The following is a 20,636-nucleotide window of genomic DNA, read 5'->3' on the forward strand; positions in this document are numbered from 1 at the left end:
GATCAGAAGGCGCTGCATATGCCGTGTGTGTGTGTTTCTGTGTGTGTTTCTGTGCGTGCGTATACGTGTATTATACATTACTATACTTGTTGGTCAAATGTTCCCACAAGTATAGTAGAATTGGAGAAATGTACATTTCCCCTGGTCCTCACGAGATAAATTGTTGTTTCATGCTTAAAATAGACGAGGGCAGTTAGGCTTACAATTAGGACAAGATTCAGTTTGGGGTTAGAGTTAAGACATTTAGAGGTTATGTTTAGGGGTCAGGGTTGGATTTATGCCTGCTTTATACTTACAGTATACTTGTAGTTTGCATGGTGGTGTTGCGCACCTAAGAAAGCTGATCTATAGATCTATCAATTGGCTATTTTTTGGCTTTAGGGTATGGGTTAAAAATGGCATGACCAAAATCGGTACCCTGAAATGTTGATGTCCTCACAAGCACGGTAATACGACTCTGTGTGTGTGTGTGTGTGTGTGTGTGTGTGTGTGTGTGTGTGTGTGTGTGTGTGTGTGTGTGTGTGTGTGCGTGCGTGCGTACTATACTTGCGAGTTACTTATACCCCTGGCCCTGAGGGCTGTCTGGTTGTCCAGGATTTTCTGGCTGTACCTTTTTACAGCACCTTGTAAATACATGTACTGTATGCGTGTCCTTGTCATCTCTTATGTGGACATACCGTACCGTAAATGCATTATTAAAATGTGTGTGAGAGTGAGGTGGTGGTGGGGGGGGGGACACTGTCCAGATACAGTATCTGTGCGCCTCTGCGCGCCGGTGCCCATGTGGTGGTGGGGGGGACACTGTCCAGGTACAGTATCTGTGCGCCTCTGCGCGCCGGTGCCCATGTTGTTGGGTAATCTGTGCGCCTCTGCGCGCCGGTGCCCATGTTGTTGGGTAATCCCTGCAGTATATCCAGCGTTGGGTTCATTGGGAGCAATTAGGCAGCTCAGTGCTCACTTTGATCGACTTAGTATTCACCTGCCCTTGCTGGGCTAGACGGATCTTTATCCCATTTTGGACTGAAAAACCCATGTTTCTATGTCAGTTGTGCTCAACCTTTTTCATGTCAAGGACCCCCAGAATTATCTCTATTGGGCCACGGACCCCCATCTCAAAATATGTTGTTCCAGGGACCCTCCAGAAGCAAATATTTTAGTTAAAAATGTTCGCTCTGAAATATATATTCAAAGATTTGCACCACATTTTCACGACTTTTCAAAAATAGCAGACCTACAAGCTCGGTGGCGCGCTATGAGCTTGTAGATCTGCTATTTTTCGATAGCTAAAGTATGACATAATGCTTAAAACACCAAAAGGGGTTCCCGCCCAAAATGGGTTATGTAAGCAAAGACTGGGCTATAGACTGATCTTTATGTAAGCAAAGAACCTTACTTTTGGAATGATTTCTCCATTGTAATCACACTTTTTATCCCCGCCCCCTCTCTCTCTCTCTCTCTCTCTCACACACTTTTGACTCCACTACATTCCTAGGAAGGAACAATTGGGACTGAAACATAGTTTAACCACTTATGCCCTATTTCTGACTTGAGTATATACTTTGTCCACCACTGGCTAAAGGGGAGTTTTTCCTTGCCACTCTCACCAAAAACATGTCACTTGACACTTAAACAAAATGTAACTTTGTTTTGTTTCTCTACTGCTTCAATCATGCTTGTCCTTTAAATGTTACACCAAGTGTCACATTTAGATTTATAGTACACCATGTAGTCAGTGGTGTAAACTCAAGTACTGTACTTATTACTTAAAGGGGAAAACCACCCATTTTCAACATTTTACTATGTCATTAATATACCTTAGAGCTGTTGTGTGGAAATAATAAAAAAGTCCTCCCATTCTGTGTTTCCAAGAACTGTAATTATGAAAAAAATCATTAACATGGTGAAACACATCTTGTGTGAAACACATCTCTAGAGCAACAGCTCTAAGGTACATTAATGACATAGTAAAATGTTGAAAATGAGTGGAATGCCCCTTTAAGTACAAATTTCAGATACTACTCCACTACATCACTGAGGCAAATATTGTACATTTTACTCCACAACAACTTTACTGTAAACTTTACTTTACATATTGAAATTATAATTACAAAATATACAGTTTACATAATAAACACGCGCAGGTGCGCGCACACACACACACACACACACACACACACCAGTGACACAGCTACTGTATCTGCATCCCACAGGGAGTGAGAGGAGAATGTCCCTGGATGCCCTGAGGTGTCAATCAGAGAAATGGAACGCTGTTCAATGTCACGCCCCCTACCGCTGTGTTCCAATCTGCAATCTGTTCAAGTGGCCAGGGCATAGCTTTCACCACACACACACACACACACACACACACACACACACACACACACACACACACACACACACACACACACACACACACACACACACACACACACACACACACACACACACACACACACACACACACACACACACACACACACACACACACACACACACACACACACACACACACACACACACACACACACACACACACACACACACACACACACACACACACCTCTGTCACGACACCCAACCCTTTTACCACTACAGAGCCAAGGTCAGCTGATAATCACAAGCAGCTGGATGGGACAGGCCTTGTGTTTATGTACAGTATGCTGATCAATAGCAATACTGTATGTGTTTTATACTTTTATTCTATTACCTTGGAAGACAAGAGGAGCAGGCAGCATCAACTAATCAAAAAGGCTGGTTCCCTTATTGATGGATGTCACGTCACCCACACACTCTTCAGAGAAGTGGTTCTCAACTTGTGGGTGGGGCCCACCGGTGGGCCACGAGGGCATTGCAAGTGGGTGAGTGTACACACAGAAAGACAATCCCTACGTCATTTGTGTACGGATCTGCACGTGCGACAAGCTGTTGGTGGACAAGCGCACGGTGTGCGCACGTGTGCACATGCATGTCTCTCCATTTCTCTCTCTGTCAATGTGCGTGCGCGTGTGAGTGCGTGTGTGAACGGTGTCGTCTTATTCGTGTCCGCAAATGTGCTGTGTAACTGGAAAAATGTAACGCATTTCATACATCCACTGTGTAACTAGGAAAATGGAGATGCATTTCATGTCGGAGCACTAATAAGTATTTCAGAATAGGTATGGCACAATAATGTAGTTTCATACAAATACAAACTGTACGGTAAATATGAAATTTGAAAGCAAGTGTAGTTTATTAGATTTCCCATATGTTTGCATAGTGTGCTACTAGTATCAGCAAGGACGGATAAACAAAGTAGCCTTCCTCAATTAGGGTGGCTTGTATTGATTGGTAACATCTCTCAAGAGGCCCACTTTCCTTCCAATATCGCTGCGGTGGACAGAGCCTATTAGCATACCATTCAAACATTGTGTGAATGACGATATCATCCACACACAGAGCCTGCTATACAAGTTGAGAGCCCGCTCAGCGCGGTGAGAGCCATGTTCTTCATCTTCTCCACCATCCAACCAACCAACCAACAGCTGGCGGAGAAGCTCTCAGTGATGCAGCCTGTATTATGGACTATACCTCACCGGCAGACATTGCTAATTATACATCATCACACTTCAAAACAGCCTGTTCTGAGCAACTGTCTGTGTTCTTTTCTGTCTACCTCGGTGTGTCGATTGGCCATCAACACATTGGCACATTAAAGGGGAATACCACTCATTTTCAACATTTTACTATGTCATTAATATACCTTAGAGCTGTTCAAACCATTAACATGGTGAATCACATCTTGATGATGTCATCAAGATGTGATTCACCATGTTAATGGTTTTTTTCAGACCTCATCAAGATGTGATTAACCTTGTTAATGATTTTTTTTCAGACCTCCAGTTCTAGGAAACACAGAATGGGGAGACGTTGTTTGTTATTTCCACACACAACAGCTCTAAGGTATATTAATGACATAGTAAAATGTGGAAAATGAGTGGAGTGCCCCTTTAAGTCGATGAGGAAGGCCATTTAGCTCTTGTAGTTGGGAGTTAAAGTGGACAATCCAGAGGAGGTTTCAAAGGGGAGGATGAGAAGGAAGATCAGAGCTATCCTAAAGACCCCCCCTCTTCACCCCCTCTACAATAGAGGAGGGCCTTCAGTGACAGACTCATCATCCCTCGACACAAGACTGAGCAACAGTCAGTCCTTTGTGCCATTAAGCCACATAACCTGTGTGTTCTTTTCTGTCCTTGGATTTAATGATTGCTTTGTACGCACTCTGCTCATCTGCTGTCCTTGAATTATAATGGCTGCTCAATTACTCTGGCACTTTGTTTTGCCCATGGACTACTGGGATAAACGCTATAGCTAGCATCACAATGTGATCATAACCAAAGGCCTGCTTAGGCGAACTACTGCAAGTGTTTCCCTGCTATTTTTGGTTAGATTTGTCTATTGGTCACTATATTCACTGATTAATTAGATTAAGTCTACATTAATCTGTACCCTTAGCTGTAGCTGGCTGACACGGCACAGCCTCATATCCACTATTGAGTATGCCCATATCACTGACGGTACTTGATGATACTTAATACTTATTATATGTAATATCTAATTTTGGTCCGTACATTATGCTAACCCTGTCAGTCCAAGTTTAAGGGCAGATTCACACCGAGTCCGTTTGATTCAGGGGGGATTCACACTATGGACCCGGATGCTCCCTCGGGACCCCCTGACTCAAACTGTTCCTGAATACGATTGCTTGGTTCCCGCTGGCCATGATTCATGGCCATTCATATTGACCATATTTGACTATATAGTTGTGTATATTCGTACGTCTCTAATTGTTTTGATGAATTGAAAATGGTTACAAGTGTAATGCTTTATGGTGTCGTCCACTCCACTCACAGTTAACAGTTGTTGTATTGAGTTGTACTTGAAATGTACTGGCTTTTGGCTGGGTGATCTGCTCTGGGGAACGGTACGCAGCATTCACATTACCACAATATCTGCTCTGGGGAACGGTACGCAGCATTCACATTACCACAATATCTGCTCTGGGGAACGGTACGCAGCATTCACATTACCACAATATCTGCTCTGGGGAACGGTACGCAGCATTCACATTACCACAATATCTGCTCTGGGGAACGGTACGCAGCATTCACACTACCACAATATCTGCTCTGGGGAACGGTACGCAGCATTCACATTACCACAATATCTGCTCTGGGGAACGGTACGCAGCATTCACACTACCACAATATCTGCCAAGTGGTCCCGAGTGCGCACCCGGGACCGTAGTGTGAATAATCTGAATATGCCCTAAGTTGTTTATATATAATGTAAGGCCCGGGATTCGAACTCAGGTCTCCCGTGTGAAAGTCCAATATCTTAACCACTAGAACAAAGGGATAGCCCTATGGGGATCCGGAGAATTCGCCAGTTTACCAACTCGCTGCAGCGAAACTTCTTCATCAATGTCTTCATCGTTATGCTGACATGCTGTCTTCATCAGTGTAGTAGGTCAACCCCATGATATTATAGTTCATTTCCAAAGTGATCACATTATTTTGTGCAATTAAATGGTCAGCTATTCAATGATAAAAAGTTGAGTATGTGAATACCAATGACAGTAGGCCTACCAATTCAGGATATTGTTTACTAATGAATTACATTGTTTCGGTACTTTGGTGTTTCGGTACTGTAGCTTTATTCCTACTTCATCTAGTGTAAACTCTAAACAACTATCCTCTCTCTCTCTCTCTCTCTCTCAATTTAAATGAAGGTGAAGTCAAACTAAACCGTGGCGAGTCGGTAAACTGGCGAGTTCTCCGGTACACTCACACAGGGAAACCCCGGTCCGCGTCACGGCACCAGTGTAAGGCCCGGGATTCAAATTCAGGTCTCCCACGTGAATGTCCAATATCTTAACTCCTTCAGTGCCACCTGGTGGACACCAGTTTTGGCCCAAAACCGAAGCCGAAATTATTGTTATTTTACTACTCTTTTGTATCTCTCTACTCTTACCTGTGTTTCATGCCTACTGCTGTGCTGCTATGACACCTGAATTTCCCTTGGGATCAATAAAAGTCTATCTATCAATCTACCAACCATGCTGCAGTAGGAAGCTCATCGTCTACCAACCATGCTGCAGTAGGAAGCTCATCGGCGCTGTCGGGCAGAAACCTCTTCTCTATATTCTAAGTTTTTGTGTTTGTTCTTATCCCATTTAGGCCTGACGTCGAAATAAATAAAGTCTTCTGAAAGAATATATATTCAAAGATTAACGATTTTTCAAAAATAGCAGACCTACAAGCTCGTAGCGCGCCACTCGGTGGTGCGCTATGAGCTTGTAGATCTGCTATTTTTCAATAGCTAAATAATGCTTAGTTAAAACACCAAAACGGGTTCCATGATCATACTACAGTGTCACAAGTATCAGAGTAACATTTTGAGCTTGAAGACCTGCTACTTTTGCCGTTTCTGAATTTAAAATCCTGAAAAAGTAACAGTTTTGGACACATGGGTTTCCACCCGTACGAGACATCACCCTCTGCACAGGTTTCAAATCCCGAGTGGCACTTTTAGTGGTGGTTTTATACTACCAAGGTGTAGCACTGAGCATTTTAAGAAGTCCTTTATCCCCACTGCGGAAGCTGTCCAATCCATGTACTGTAGATCAGGGGTTCTCAAAGTTTTTGGCTGGGAACCCCCGGAAATAGTAGTAATAGTAGTAGTAGTACTACGATTATTTAAACTATGAGTAACGGCCAAGCTACACCAGGCTTTTCTCGCGCGTTTACCCTAAACGCGCGGCCCGCGTGTGCGTTTTTTAAAATAGGACTGGACCTAAATTAAACGCACGCGCGGGGGTAAACGCGTGCGTTTGGTGCGCGAAAAGCCTGGTGTAGCTTGGCCGTAAGATGGTGGTGGTATCCCTGTATCCTATACAGTCTATATGGGAACACAGGATCCTCTTTATTCTGAATCTGTTCTCAGACTCAGACATCCAGAAAATCCACAAGGTGTCGCATTGTGACATCATGTTATGAGCTTGTAGATCGGCTATTTTTGTGCCACAATTACAAAGTGTAAGTCAGGCTTAACAGGCATATAGAAGGAAATGCGCAACATTACAAAAATGCGTTCAAACCTTTTTTGTATGTGCAATCAATCCTTGTTAATGCACAGACATCTCAAAGGAGGACTGCAGAGAATGTTCCCAGAATGCACGCATGTACTGTGGCTCGATGTTTACATTCCCTTTGCCCTGCTATTTCAAGGTATTTCAAATATTTCCCAAGGTTGGGAAAAAAAAGAAAAGCCACCATTCCTTGATTACTATGTTTCTAAACAAAACTGTTCAGTTTGAGGCCTTTTTAGGACTGGACTTATGCATTTCACTTTCCACATTTAAAACAGTGTTTGCAGGGCACGGTGGCACAGTTGGTAGTGCTGTCGCCTCACAGCTAGAAGGTCCTGGGTTCGATTCCCGCTCGGGACGCTGTGGGCGCTGGCGGCGTGTTTCCTCCTCCACGTCATCAGTGCCCATACCCGAGGCGGGGTTGGCAAAAGGGCCTTTCTGTGTGGAGTTTGCATGTTCTCCCCGTGTCCCCTAGGGTAGGTACCCTCACAAATAATATGCAGTAATCCTGGTCTCTAAACTGCCTCCCCCTGGCCAGCCGGGGCGCCTGATGGAGGGGAAAGGAACTGGTTGGAATAACGTGTTCCTTCCACGCGCTACGTCCAACCAGGGAAACTCCCCCCCTGTCAGGTGTAAAAGGAGTAACTTGGACACTCAGGCATGAAGGAAGCATGAGTTCAAGTCCGTTGCTCTCCCCATGTCCCCCATATATGGGGACTAGGTTGGCGGAGGGTGTGTAGAGCCCAGGATAATTGACACAGAGGGTTACAAAATCGTGCGATAAAAACTATATATATATAAATAAAAAACAGTGTTTGCACTTTGCATCATGCCTGTCTTCTGTGTTGAAGGCAGAAGCTGCTGTATTGTGCGTGAAAGGTTTTCATACGTTAGCTTAGCACCGTACCTCTGTTAGCCATGGCCGTCTCGATGATGTCCAGTGTGGGGTCATCTTCACAGAGGTCATAGGGCATGTTCCCGTCAGAGTTGACCGCCAGCAGATCTGCGCCGCTGCGGGAACAGTAACAGACCAGAGATCTCAAGGAGTGGACAAAAGGGTTCGATGCTCTAACTGGTTAGCTAGTGAAGTGTTTCTCAAGTTGGGAATCTCAACATCTTTAATTTCACAGGCCCCCAGTTCAATCAGAAATCAACAGTTCAGTCAGAAATCTCACGAATAGATTGTAAAACCATTTTATTTATGAAATAGATTTTGGCGTTCAGGCTATGCTATATACTACTTCCTGCTCAGCACATTTAGAAGACAACCATTTAAGAGCAGAGAGATTTATACAAAAACTCTCCTGGGAAAACAGAACTCTTAGGGAAATGTAAAATCCTCAGTGTTAAGTTACATCCCGTAAGGGTCTATTAGGTTCCCAAATATCAATCATTTAGCTGGAGACCCCCCCTAGAACAGACCCCCCCCTAGAACAGACCCCCACGTTGAGATCCAGTGAACTAGTCGTACCACATCCATAGCTTCATACAATCACTTTTATCTTTTGCAGAAAATACCAACCTTGAAATCTTATAAAGAGTGACATTCATTTAAAAAAATACACACAATAAGAGAGTTTGTGGTCAGACATTGTTGAACCGAGTGTGTATATTTGTGCTACTAAATATGCCGTTTGAGGTATCCTGTATTAACACATTTTGGGCGGGATCCCCTTTTGGTGTTTTAAACATAAACATAATTTAGCTTTTGAAAAATAGCAGACCTACAAGCTCATGGCGCGCCACCGAGTGGCGCGCTACGAGCTTGTAGGTCTGCTATTTTTGAAAAGTTGTTAAAATGCGGCGGAAATCATTGAATATATATTTCAGAGCGAACATTTTGAACTAACATATTTGCTTCTGGGGGGTCCCTGGAACTACATATTTTCAGATGGGGGTCGGCGGCCAAATACATATATTTTTGGGGATCCTTGACATGGAAATGTTTGAGAACGAATGACATGGAAACATGGGTTTTTCAGAAAACTGTCAGGATTTAGAAGGCATTTGTAGAATCGATCGCAGGTCTAAATGGGTTAAAATACTAGATGAAAATTGAGAGATATTCACCACTCAGTCATGTACAGTATTCCCTGCCTTATTTCATTCCCCCCACTGAGCTACAGAACAAATGCTCCCCCCCCCCCCCCCCTGAGCCCCCACCCTGGTGGGCTTCGTTTAGCTACTTTCACTTCATCTTGCTCTAATCCTTTAATAATGTATGCATGTTTTGTGGAGTATTATTGTGTTAGTTGAACGTTAGCCAACTTCAACAGGGGGGGAAAAAAAGTACAAAGGAAGGAAGAAAATGAGGATATTAACATGGTGAAATTGTACCGTCAGCACAAGGCAAATAAGCCTGATAAGTCAGAACAGACAGCGTGTCTGATTTACACATGACGTGCCATTTGATGTTTTCATTCCTATCCATTTACAGTAGATAAACACTACAGTAGATAAACACAATTGGGAGCCAAACATACGTACATAATACCATGGGCTTTTATCTTTCATTTTGAACTGTTCTCTTCTGCTGGGCGAGTAGCTTAACAGGTCCCACGTGTCAACAGATGGCGGCAATGAATCCGTTGAGTGTTTGTTTCTACAATTTGCAATTTAGTCTTTTCAGGAAACAGCCCACGGGATTTGCTCTGACACGGCCCAGAGGATGCGTGTGTGTGTGTGCGTATCCGTATACGCAGCACAGTATATGGATTTTCATATAGCCTGTAATTCCACAGGTAGCAACAGGGTGTATGAATATATATGGGCCTCTCACCACTTTGTCTTAAACCCTCTACATTTAGAAAACTGGGCCTCATTTGACTCTGTACATGGACCGCCTTTTTATTTGTATTATCTTGTATATGTGGATCAGGCAATCCATGATTGAGAGGTGGTATACATTCCCCGGCACTTACTCAATAAGTCTGAAATGATGACACCAAGACAAAAGTCTATGACACAAGTGAGGACACGTGTGTTCTGATCAGTTGATTCTCCGCTGAGTGGGTAGATAGGCGGTCTGGGAATAGGAAGGTCGCCGGTTTGACCCCGGGCTTGCCCAGCCTGTATCAAAGTGTCCCTGAGCAAGGCAGTAAACCCCTAACTGCCCCCTGGGTGCTGGTAAAAATAGCTGCCCCACTCCTCCTAACAGTTAGGACGGGTAATGTAGAGGATGAATTTTAGGAATGGGCAAATGGTTTTGGGTCAACCTAAACCTTTAGTTGGCTGGTGTCCCCCCAGGGGTCTATGTTCGGTCTGCTCCTTTTTTCCCCTCTACATCAAATATTCGCCGAAAATAGCCAATCTACATCTACAAGCTCACAATTAGTCGCGCTGCGGCTCGCTGCAAGCTGGCAGATCGGCTATTTTTAGCAAGCGTTCGTCTATTTTCACCGAACGTTAGGCTATCATGACATGCCCACAAACACACACACATTGCGACAGGGCAGTGTGTTTCTGCAGGGAAATGGTTGGTTAAAAAAAACTAAATACAGGGCCAAGATCCATACTATGCCTTTAACCCATTTTGGACTGAGGTCGATTAAAAAAAAAGGCTTCTAAATCCTAATTCTTTTCTGAAAAACCCATGTTTCTATGTCAGTGGTGCTCAACCCTTTTCATGTCAAGGACCCCCAGAATTATCTCTATTGGGCCACGAACCCCCATCTCAAAATATGTAGTTCCAGGGACCCCCCAGAAGCCAATATTTTAGTTAAAAATGTTCGCTCTGAAATATATATTCAAAGATTTGCGCCACATTTTCACGACTTTTCAAAAATAGCAGACCTACAAGCTCGTAGCGCGCCACTCGGTGGCGCGCTATGAGCTTGTAGATCTGCTATTTTTCAATAGCTATAGTAGAACAGAATGCTTAAAACACCAAAAGGGGTTACCGCCCAAAATGGGTTAAATGGGTTTTACGGCGTCCCAGAGAAATGGGAGAAAAAAAATCTTAACTGCGGTTCCTTAAAATGAAATGAAAAAGATATTTATAAAGTCTTACTGTGCGATCAATATCTTGACCAGGCCTGCGTGGCCACAGGTGGCAGCAGCGTGCAGCGGGGTCCACAGCTCGTTGTCCTGGGAGTTGACACTGGCCCCTCTGGCAAGCAGGATCTTCACCATCTCCTCATAGTTATCTATACAACACTGGAGGGAGAGAGGGAGGGAGGGAGGGAGGGAGAGAACAGGAGATTGATTTCATTCTTTGAGTTTTCAATAAAACATGTCCATCTTGTGGGCGTGTGCAGGCAGATGGAGAGCAAAACACACACACACACACACACACACACACACACACACACACACACACACACACACACACACACACACACACACACACACACACACACACACACACACACACACACACACACACACACACACACACACACACACACACACACACACACACACACACACACACACACACACACACACTAAAAGAAAAAGAAGTGAGAAACTACAGCACGGTATAGCCAGTGAAGCATTTCTGTTCCAGTCCAATCACCAGGAGAACGTGTGGTTGTCTGGGTTGGTGGTGGAGGGGTTTAAGTCCCCCTTTTTTATTTCTAAGATCTGTTATTGTCTCCACCAGGCCAAAGGCATGGGGAGAGAGTATGTTTTGCACTCCGTCCGTGTGTCCGTCCGTCCGTCCGTCCGTCCGTCCGTCCTTCCGTCCGTCCGTTATCAGCTAATCTCCGGTACCGTTGGCCCGATCCATGCCAAACTGTGCACACACACTCCATGGATGCCAACGATGAACCTCTGCCCCAAATATTCCTCAACGGCCTGTTATAGCGCCACCATGAGGCCGATTTAGGCAAAAAACATTTCTGTAGATTACCCGTACAGATTTTATCCATACATCACACAATTCGGTATACACTATCTACATAGTCATGTGATCAACACGGATTTGCACCATTTCCCATCTTACATCCTGATTGGCTAATATTGGCTTCCAAAGCTCACATGAATGGTCCGTTTCGAACAAAATGCCACAAATCACAAAAACAGTGTGCAATTTCCGTGAAATTATACACGCACATTTCCACTAGGCCGAGGACGACATGCCACTCATTATTTTCCAAATCAGCCTCATGGTGGCGCTATAACAGGCCAATTCCTGTTTTTAGCTATAACTGCATCAATCTGTATACTTATGTATGCTCACTCCCTAGAGGCCATAGAAAAGCATTTTCCCTGCATCCCTCCACATCTGCCGGTTATAGCGCCACCATGAGGCCGATTTCTGCTAAACACATTGCTTATGTTAGTCGCACAGATTTCATCCAAATATCACGCAAATCGGTACACACGATCTCTGTAGTCATGTGATCAAGACGAGTCTGTTGGATTTCTCAGATTCTACACTGATTGGCTAACATTGCCTTCCAAAGTTTTCAGGAGTGGCCTGTTTCGTTCAAAATGCTGCACATGTCCTGCTCATCCAGAATTCTATCCTCAGAGATGCTATGAGTGATCTGGCTCTGCATTTCCTCAACAAAATGAAGAAAATTGTTGCAAAAAACAAACAAACAAAAAAACATGTTTATATTACTCCTAAACATTTTGCCAAACATCACACACACACTCCTATCCTCCTGGTGGAGACCTGTGCCCAGAAGGGCACTTTTTCTAGTTTCCACTATTTTTGACAATGCTTGAAAATCTAAATCTTTTTCAACATGGAAATGATTTGTGACGATTATGCAAAAAAAGAAAACTGAGATTATGTAATAATTTGAGACAGGTTTAGTAGTGATCCACACACTAACCCGAACCCTCCTGGTTGAAACCCCTCACTGTCAGGTGAAAAGAAGTGGCTGGCGACTCCAATGTGAGTCAGAGGAGACGTGGTTGTGTTACAGCCTCCCCAAAGCAAACGGCTACAGGTTGACAAGTGACACAGACGGAGGCCTATCTCACAGCATTTCCCCGCCCCCTTTTTACGCCCCCTTTTAGAGCTAGTGGTGTTATTTCTTTTCTGGTCCATAGGCTTCCATGTTAAAAGAGGTATTTTCACAAGCCACAAACTACCGTTTTGTAAAGGTAAGGTTTATTCTACTTATTTGAGTTGTTATACCATTGTGTTTTCTTCATATTATTATCGGTCTTTGACATTTTAACATTAGGAAATGTACTTAGATTCTCCAGAGAAAAAAAGTGTAAATGCCTAATGTTAAATGACACCACTATCTACCGGAAGTGGGCGTGGAAAGCAGGCTGTGAGATAGGCCTATTGGCAAAGTCACAATATCATGGAGAAAATGTAATAAAGAAACTAAAAACGCGTCATTCAAAACCCTCATGGGGTTGCGTGGAGACCCACCCCCGCCTGCCCTTTGCTCCATGGTTACCAGACAGTCTAGATTGTCCTTCGAGGTGGAAAGTCTGGTGACACTGTCACTGACGCAAGGTTACTGCGAGTCCGTGGTGGGAAATATCGCTCTGTGTTGGCTCTTAATCCAATTAGGCCTGACCTCAAAATTTAAAAAAAAAACCTTCTAAATCCTCCAGTTTTCTTTTTTTTTCTTTTTTTGTATGTGTTTTTTTGTGGCTTTCGCCTTTATTTTATATTTGTATAGAGGGACAGACAGTAGGCTGACAGGAAATGGGGGAGAGAGATGGGGGAGTGACATGCAGTAAAGGCCGTCGGGATCGGGAGTTGAACCCGCGGCACACTGCCAGACTCGGACTACCGGCCAAGGTGCCTGGACCACTGAGCCATGGCCCAGGCCCTCCAGATTTTTCAAAAATAGCTGACCTACAAGCTCGTAGCGCGCCACTCGGTGGCGCGCTATGAGCTTGTAGATCTGCTATTTTTCAATAGCTAAAGCATAACATAATGCTAACACCAAAAGGGGTTCCCGCCCAAAATGGGTCAATTAAAGAAAATAAGGCTATATGGGGCAACACAAAGAAACAAGCAAAACGAACTAAACATAACCTTAAATAAATTGGCCCAACAAACACCAACTAACCAAACTAACCCAACATGAAAAATAATGGTTACATTATGATTGTGTTCAACCAACGAAACATGAAAAATAATGGTTACATTATGATTTTGCCTAACCAAAAGACGCTTACAAAAAGCAAAGCTCCCATACTGTTAAATTATACAAACATAATTATTTTCACAACCCCTTTTGGTGTTTTAACTAAGCATTATGTTATACTTTAGCTATTGAAAAATAGCAGATCTACAAGCTCATAGCGCGCCACCGAGTGGCGCGCTACGAGCTTGTAGGTCTGCTATTTGAGAAAATGTGGCACAAATCTTTAGAGTTTATGACACGGCGGCAGCGCCCTGGACAGTGACAGCCAGGGGCGGGTCTTTATGCACAACCCTATCGGGGTTTTGAATGACGCACTAAAAACAATCACCAGGAAGTGTAGAAAGTGACCAGCGAACACTAATGTGCAATGAAATCCCCCCGGCTCAGAGAACTGTGTGTGGAGCATTAATTGCTTTGAAGTACTTCCTGTACTTTCTCATAGCTGAGTGGGTAGATAGATAGGCGGTCTGGGAATAGGAAGGTCGCCGATTTGACCCCGGGTTTGCCCAGCCTGTATCAAAGTGTCCCTGAGCAAGGCAGTAAACCCCCAACTGCCCCCTGGGTGCTGGTAAAAAAATAGCTGCCCCACTCCTCCTAATAGTTAGGACGGGTAATGTAGAGGATGAATTTTAGGAATGGGCAAATGGTTTGGAGTAAACTTAAACCCTTAGTTGGCTGGTGTCCCCCCAGAGGTCTATGTTCGGTCTGCTCCTTTTTTCCCCCTCTACATCAAATATTCGCCATCTACATCTACAAGCTCACAATGAGTCGCGTTGCGGCTCGCTGCAAGCTTGCAGATCGGCTATTTTTAGCAAGCGCACGCCTATTTTCACCGAACGTTAGCCTATCATGACGTGCCCGGAATAGTGATGCTATCCAAAAAAAGAAGCATATGTCAAAACATGCAATTACATGATCAGAGTGAGCCATTATTTATTTTTTTCCAAAGAGATCAAAGGAGGAGAATAGCATGCATGAAGTGAGATTGTATCACAACTCTTCTCTTCGTTTAATAGCATATTCCACTGAGCATTCTTCTGAATGCAATACAGCTGCACTGGAGGCAGTCTTGATGACATCTAGTCCATTGTGTGTGGGTTGAACCCCAGATGTCAGGCCTTATTGGAAACACACACACTGCCGTGTGTGCCCACGCAAGCAGACACACACACACACACACACACACACACACACACACACACACACACACACACACACACACACACACACACACACACACACACACACACACACACACACACACACACACACACACACACACACACACACACACACACACACACACAGTCGTTGCTGACTCTGCGTACACACAGAGTCAGCCAGACTGACAGCCAGAGACACACAGAGAAAAAGAAACAAAGTATTTTCCATTTAAAAGTGGGTGTGATTATAGGGTGGGGAGGAAGGGAGATTTAATTATTTTTTCCGTGAAAAGCAACCGGGATGCTGTCAGCGTAAAGTTGTTTTCTCCATCGCTGCTAATTGGCATGAGCTGGGAAACGAAGACAAAGAATGGAGATGCAGATGATGGAGACACAGAGAGGAACAGCAAGACAGACAAGAAAGACAAACCAAATCAAGTTAGAGATAGATGGACCCAACTTATGACAGAAACTGCATCCTTCGAATACTCAATTGCCAGGAGGAACAATGTCAAAGGGAAGTTCCATGAAATATGGGACTACTTTTATTTGTATATTAAAGGATGGTTGCATTAACAATTTGTAATTGGTAATACATTACGGATATAATCACTATTGTCAGCAACAGAATGTGGAGGGGTGTTCTTTTTTGACTGCTACATTACATTACATTACATTACAGTCATTTAGCAGACGCTTTTATCCAAAGCGACTTACAATAAGTGTATTCAACATAGGTAGGGAACAAAAACTACTAATCACCAGAAGTCTTTAGTGCATTTTCTGCAAAAACAAGCAACCAAGAGTATACCTAGCGCTAAGGTAAAAGTGCAATATATCAGCTACCTATTTCCTTAACCGGATGAGACAAAATAGCTAAATCAAATGAGCATGAGCTAAAACAATTAAGTGTATCGACTAAACAAGATCCAATAAACAATACAACAATAGAAAACAAACGTTCGTACAACTAGTTAACAACAAGTAGGTCAGGCAGAGAGGAAGGGTAGTGTTTCCTGAAGAGGTGGGTTTTCAACCTGCGGCGAAATATGGGCAGTGACTCTGCTGTCCTAACATCAGTGGGGAGTTCATTCCACCACTGTGGGGCCAGAACAGAAAAGAGTCGTGACCGTGTGGATCGGCCAGAAGGACCCTTGAGTGACGAGGCAATCAGTCGCCCCGAGGTGGCAGACCGAAGTGGTCGGGCAGGGGTGTAGGCATCGACCATAGCCCGGAGATAGGAAGGAGCTGTTCCTTTCACTGCCCTATAGGCTAACACCAGGGTTTTGAACTGGATGCGGGCCGCTACGGGGAGCCAGTGTAGAGAACGGAGAAGGATAGTTGTGTGGGAGAACTTGGGGCGGTTGAACACCAGACGAGCCGCAGCTTTCTGAACAAGCTCCAGAGGTCTGATGGCAGATGCCGGAGCACCAGCAAGGAGGGAGTTGCAGTAGTCCAGGCGGGAGATGACGAGAGCCTGGATGAGCACCTGGGCTGCCTTCTCCGTGAGGAAGGGGCGAATCCTCCTGATGTTGTAGAGGAGGAATCTGCAGGACCTTGTCACTGATGCGATGTTTGCCGAGAACGTCAGTTGATCGTCCAGGGTCACACCCAGATTTTTCGCAGTCCGAGTTGAGGTCACCACAGCATTATCAATGGTGATGGCCATGTCTCGGTGCGGACAGCCCTTCCCCGGGAGGAACATCAGCTCGGTCTTGTCCAGGTTGAGCTTCAGGTGGTTTGTCGACATCCACGCCGAGATGTCAGCCAGACAAGCAGCAATGCGTGCCTCCACTTGGGTATCAGAGGGGGGGAATGAGAGGATCAGCTGGGTGTCATCGGCATAGCAGTGGTAGGAAAAGCCATGGGAGTGGATGACAGCACCCAGAGATGTAGTGTAGAGAGAGAAAAGAAGAGGACCCAGAACCGAGCCTTGGGGAACCCCAGTTGTGAGCCTGTGTGGTTCTGACACAGACCCTCTCAGCATCACCTGGTAGGAGCGACCCGTCAGGTAGGATGCAAACAGGGAGAGTGCAGAGCCTGAGACACCCATCCCCTCGAGGGTGGAGAGGAGGATCTGATGGTTCACCGTGTCGAACGCTGCAGACAGGTCCAGGAGTATCAGGACGGAGGAGAGAGAGTTCGCTCTAGCGGCATGGAGCGACTCCGTCACTGCCAGCAGGGCAGTCTCTGTCGAGTGACCCACTTTGAAACCAGACTGGTTGGAGTCCAGGAGGTTGTTCTGGTGGAGATAGGAGGACAGTTGTTTAAAGACAGCACGTTCGAGAGTTTTAGATAGGAAGGATAGAAGGGAAACCGGTCTGTAGTTCTTGATCTCAGAGGGGTCAAGTGTCGGTTTCTTCAGGAGGGGGGTGACTCTGGCAGTCTTGAAAGTAGAGGGAAAGTAGCCAGATGTCAGAGAGGTGTTAATAAGGTGGGTTAAGAAGGGAAGAAGTTCAGGTGCAATAGACTGCAACAGAGTGGTTGGGACCGGGTCCAGAGAGCATGAGGTGGGGCGACTAGAGGTAACAAGGAGAAGGACCTCGTTAGGGGAGAGGGGAGAGAAGTGGGATAGAGAGGGGATGGGGGGGGGAAGAGGAGTAGATGAAGGTAGAGAGGGGGGGGTGGCAGGCAGACGGGTGTGGGCAGTGCGCAGGGCACCAGCCGGGGGAGGAGGGAAGGAGGATCGGATATCGTTCACCTTCTTGTCAAAGAAGTTGGCGAAATCGTCAGGGAGGAGGGACGAGGAGGGAGGAGGGGGTGGTGGTTGTAGGAGAGAGGAGAAAGTTTCAAAGAGTTTTTTAGGGTTGGAAGCAGAAGCCTGAATTTTAGTGCAGAAAAAAGCAGCTTTAGCAGCTGATAGAGAGGAGGAAAAAGTAGAAATGAGAGATTGGAAGGTGAGAAGGTCCTCCGGGAGGTTGCCCTTTCTCCATTTGCGCTCAGCCGCTCTCAGGCTCCGTCTCTCAGTCCGCACTGAGTCCGACAACCAGGGGGCAGGTGGAGTTTGGCGTGCAGGCCTGGTGGTGAGGGGACAGAGATGGTCGAGAGAAGAGGATAGAGTAGAGAAAAGAAGATCTGTGGCGGTATCAGGGGATAGAAGAGCAAAGGATTCAGGGGCAGGGAGAGCAGAGAGAACAGAAGAGGAAAGATCAGTGGAGGAAAGTGAGCGAAGATTGTGACGTGAGGAAATCATGTGGGTAGGGAGGGGCTGTGAGGGGGGAGAGGAGAGAGAGAGAGAGTAGGACATGAAGTAGTGATCAGAGAGTTTCTTACCCTTTTCACTGGAAAGAGGAGTGACAGACAGGTTAGCAATAGAGCAGCCTCTGGTGAAGATCAGGTCCAGTTGGTTGCCCGCCTCATGGGTAGGAGGAGATGGGGAAAGAACTAGGTCAAAGGCGGCGAGAAACGAAAGTAGTGGGTCTAGCTGCTTCTCAGTCGGGAGGTTGAAGTCACCCAGAAGGATGAATCCAGAGCCATCGACAGGGAAGTGGGAGACTAGATGGTCCAGCTCCTCCAGGAAGCCACCAGCAGGGCCCGGTGGGCGATAAACAGCTGCAATGGTGAGCTTGACTGGATGAGAAACAGTGACCACATGAAATTCAAATGAGGTAGGAGAGAATAGTGACAGTGAAACAGGGGAGTATTTCCATTTTCTGGAAATGAGCAGACCAACCCCACCACCTGTCCGCACGGCTCTGGGAGTGTGAGAGAAAGCGTACACATCTGACAGAGCCGCGGGCGTAGCAGTGTTTTCTGGTCTGATCCAGGTCTCAGTCAGAGCAAGAAAGTTAAGGGAGAGCAAGGATGCGTAAGCTGAGATGAAAGCAGATTTGCCTTCCACCACAGCCGAGTGGCAATTCCAAAGCCCTCCCGTTACCACTTGCTCGACGTGAGTTGAAAGAGTAGGATAGATGAGATTAGTTGTGCCGCGACATCTGGGTGTAACCCAGTGTTTGTGCGACCGCCAGGAAGAAGAGAGGACAGGAATAGGAAGAAAACACATTGTAGATCACTAAACATATACTACAATACACTACTATATCTATCACACTACTATATATGTCACTAATCAATGCTACAGCTTGTCGTTCAGTGACGAAGTCGGACTTTGACAAAGTCGCCTGTCGCCTTTGTTCGCCTGGCCTTCGTTTGCTGGACGCCGCTTAACAGCTGACGCTTTCACCTGGTGGTATAAGGCCAATCCAACTGATTGCTAATCGTCTGCCAGGAATGCTGGCTAAAGCACTCACTTCACACTTCCCAAGGAAATCAAGTGGCCTATACTACTTATCAAGTGGCCTATTTACAGGGTGAAACTAATTAAACTAGTCTACTAGCCTACTGTTTCAACACAAACAATACAACTATAAACTACTGACTACTACACAAGCTAATAATATACTACTAATACAACAGCACTTAGAGTTACACTAACAGCAGTTTGCTAAAATACAGAATAATGCTACTTACTCAACTAGACAGGTCAGGAGGTCTGTTCACTTCAAATGTTGGTTATACACTGAAGACAATACTCCCAGCCTGGCTACTTAACCCTTGAGTTGTGCTGGCTAAAGCACTCACTTCACACTTCCCAAGGAAATCAAGTGGCCTATACTACTTATCAAGTGGCCTATTTACAGGGTGAAACTAATTAAACTAGTCTACTAGCCTACTGTTTCAACACAAACAATACAACTATAAACTACTGACTACTACACAAGCTAATAATATACTACTAATACAACAGCACTTAGAGTTACACTAACAGCAGTTTGCTAAAATACAGAATAATGCTACTTACTCAACTAGACAGGTCAGGAGGTCTGTTCACTTCAAATGTTGGTTATACACTGAAGACAATACTCCCAGCCTGGCTACTTAACCCTTGAGTTGTGCTGGCTAAAGCACTCACTTCACACTTCCCAAGGAAATCAAGTGGCCTATACTACTTATCAAGTGGCCTATTTACAGGGTGAAACTAATTAAACTAGTCTACTAGCCTACTGTTTCAACACAAACAATACAACTATAAACTACTGACTACTACACAAGCTAATAATATACTACTAATACAACAGCACTTAGAGTTACACTAACAGCAGTTTGCTAAAATACAGAATAATGCTACTTACTCAACTAGACAGGTCAGGAGGTCTGTTCACTTCAAATGTTGGTTATACACTGAAGACAATACTCCCAGCCTGGCTACTTAACCCTTGAGTTGTGCTGGCTAAAGCACTCACTTCACACTTCCCAAGGAAATCAAGTGGCCTATAC

General features: G+C 45.1%; 1 protein-coding gene across 1 annotated transcript in view; it reads right to left on the reverse strand.

The window, feature by feature from the left end:
- ppp1r16b (protein phosphatase 1, regulatory subunit 16B) overlaps positions 1-20,636 on the reverse strand; it is a 192,204-nt gene that overhangs the window by 44,440 nt on the left and 127,128 nt on the right. The window contains exons 4-5 of the mRNA XM_079510323.1: positions 11,136-11,281; positions 8,034-8,137 (exon numbers count right to left, since the gene is read on the reverse strand). Of these exons, the coding sequence (XP_079366449.1) occupies positions 8,034-8,137; positions 11,136-11,281 (250 nt within the window). The remainder of the gene's footprint in view (positions 1-8,033; positions 8,138-11,135; positions 11,282-20,636) is intronic.

This window comes from Electrona antarctica, assembly GCF_951216825.1.
Source record: "Electrona antarctica genome assembly, chromosome: 9".
Lineage (NCBI taxonomy): Eukaryota > Metazoa > Chordata > Actinopteri > Myctophiformes > Myctophidae > Electrona > Electrona antarctica.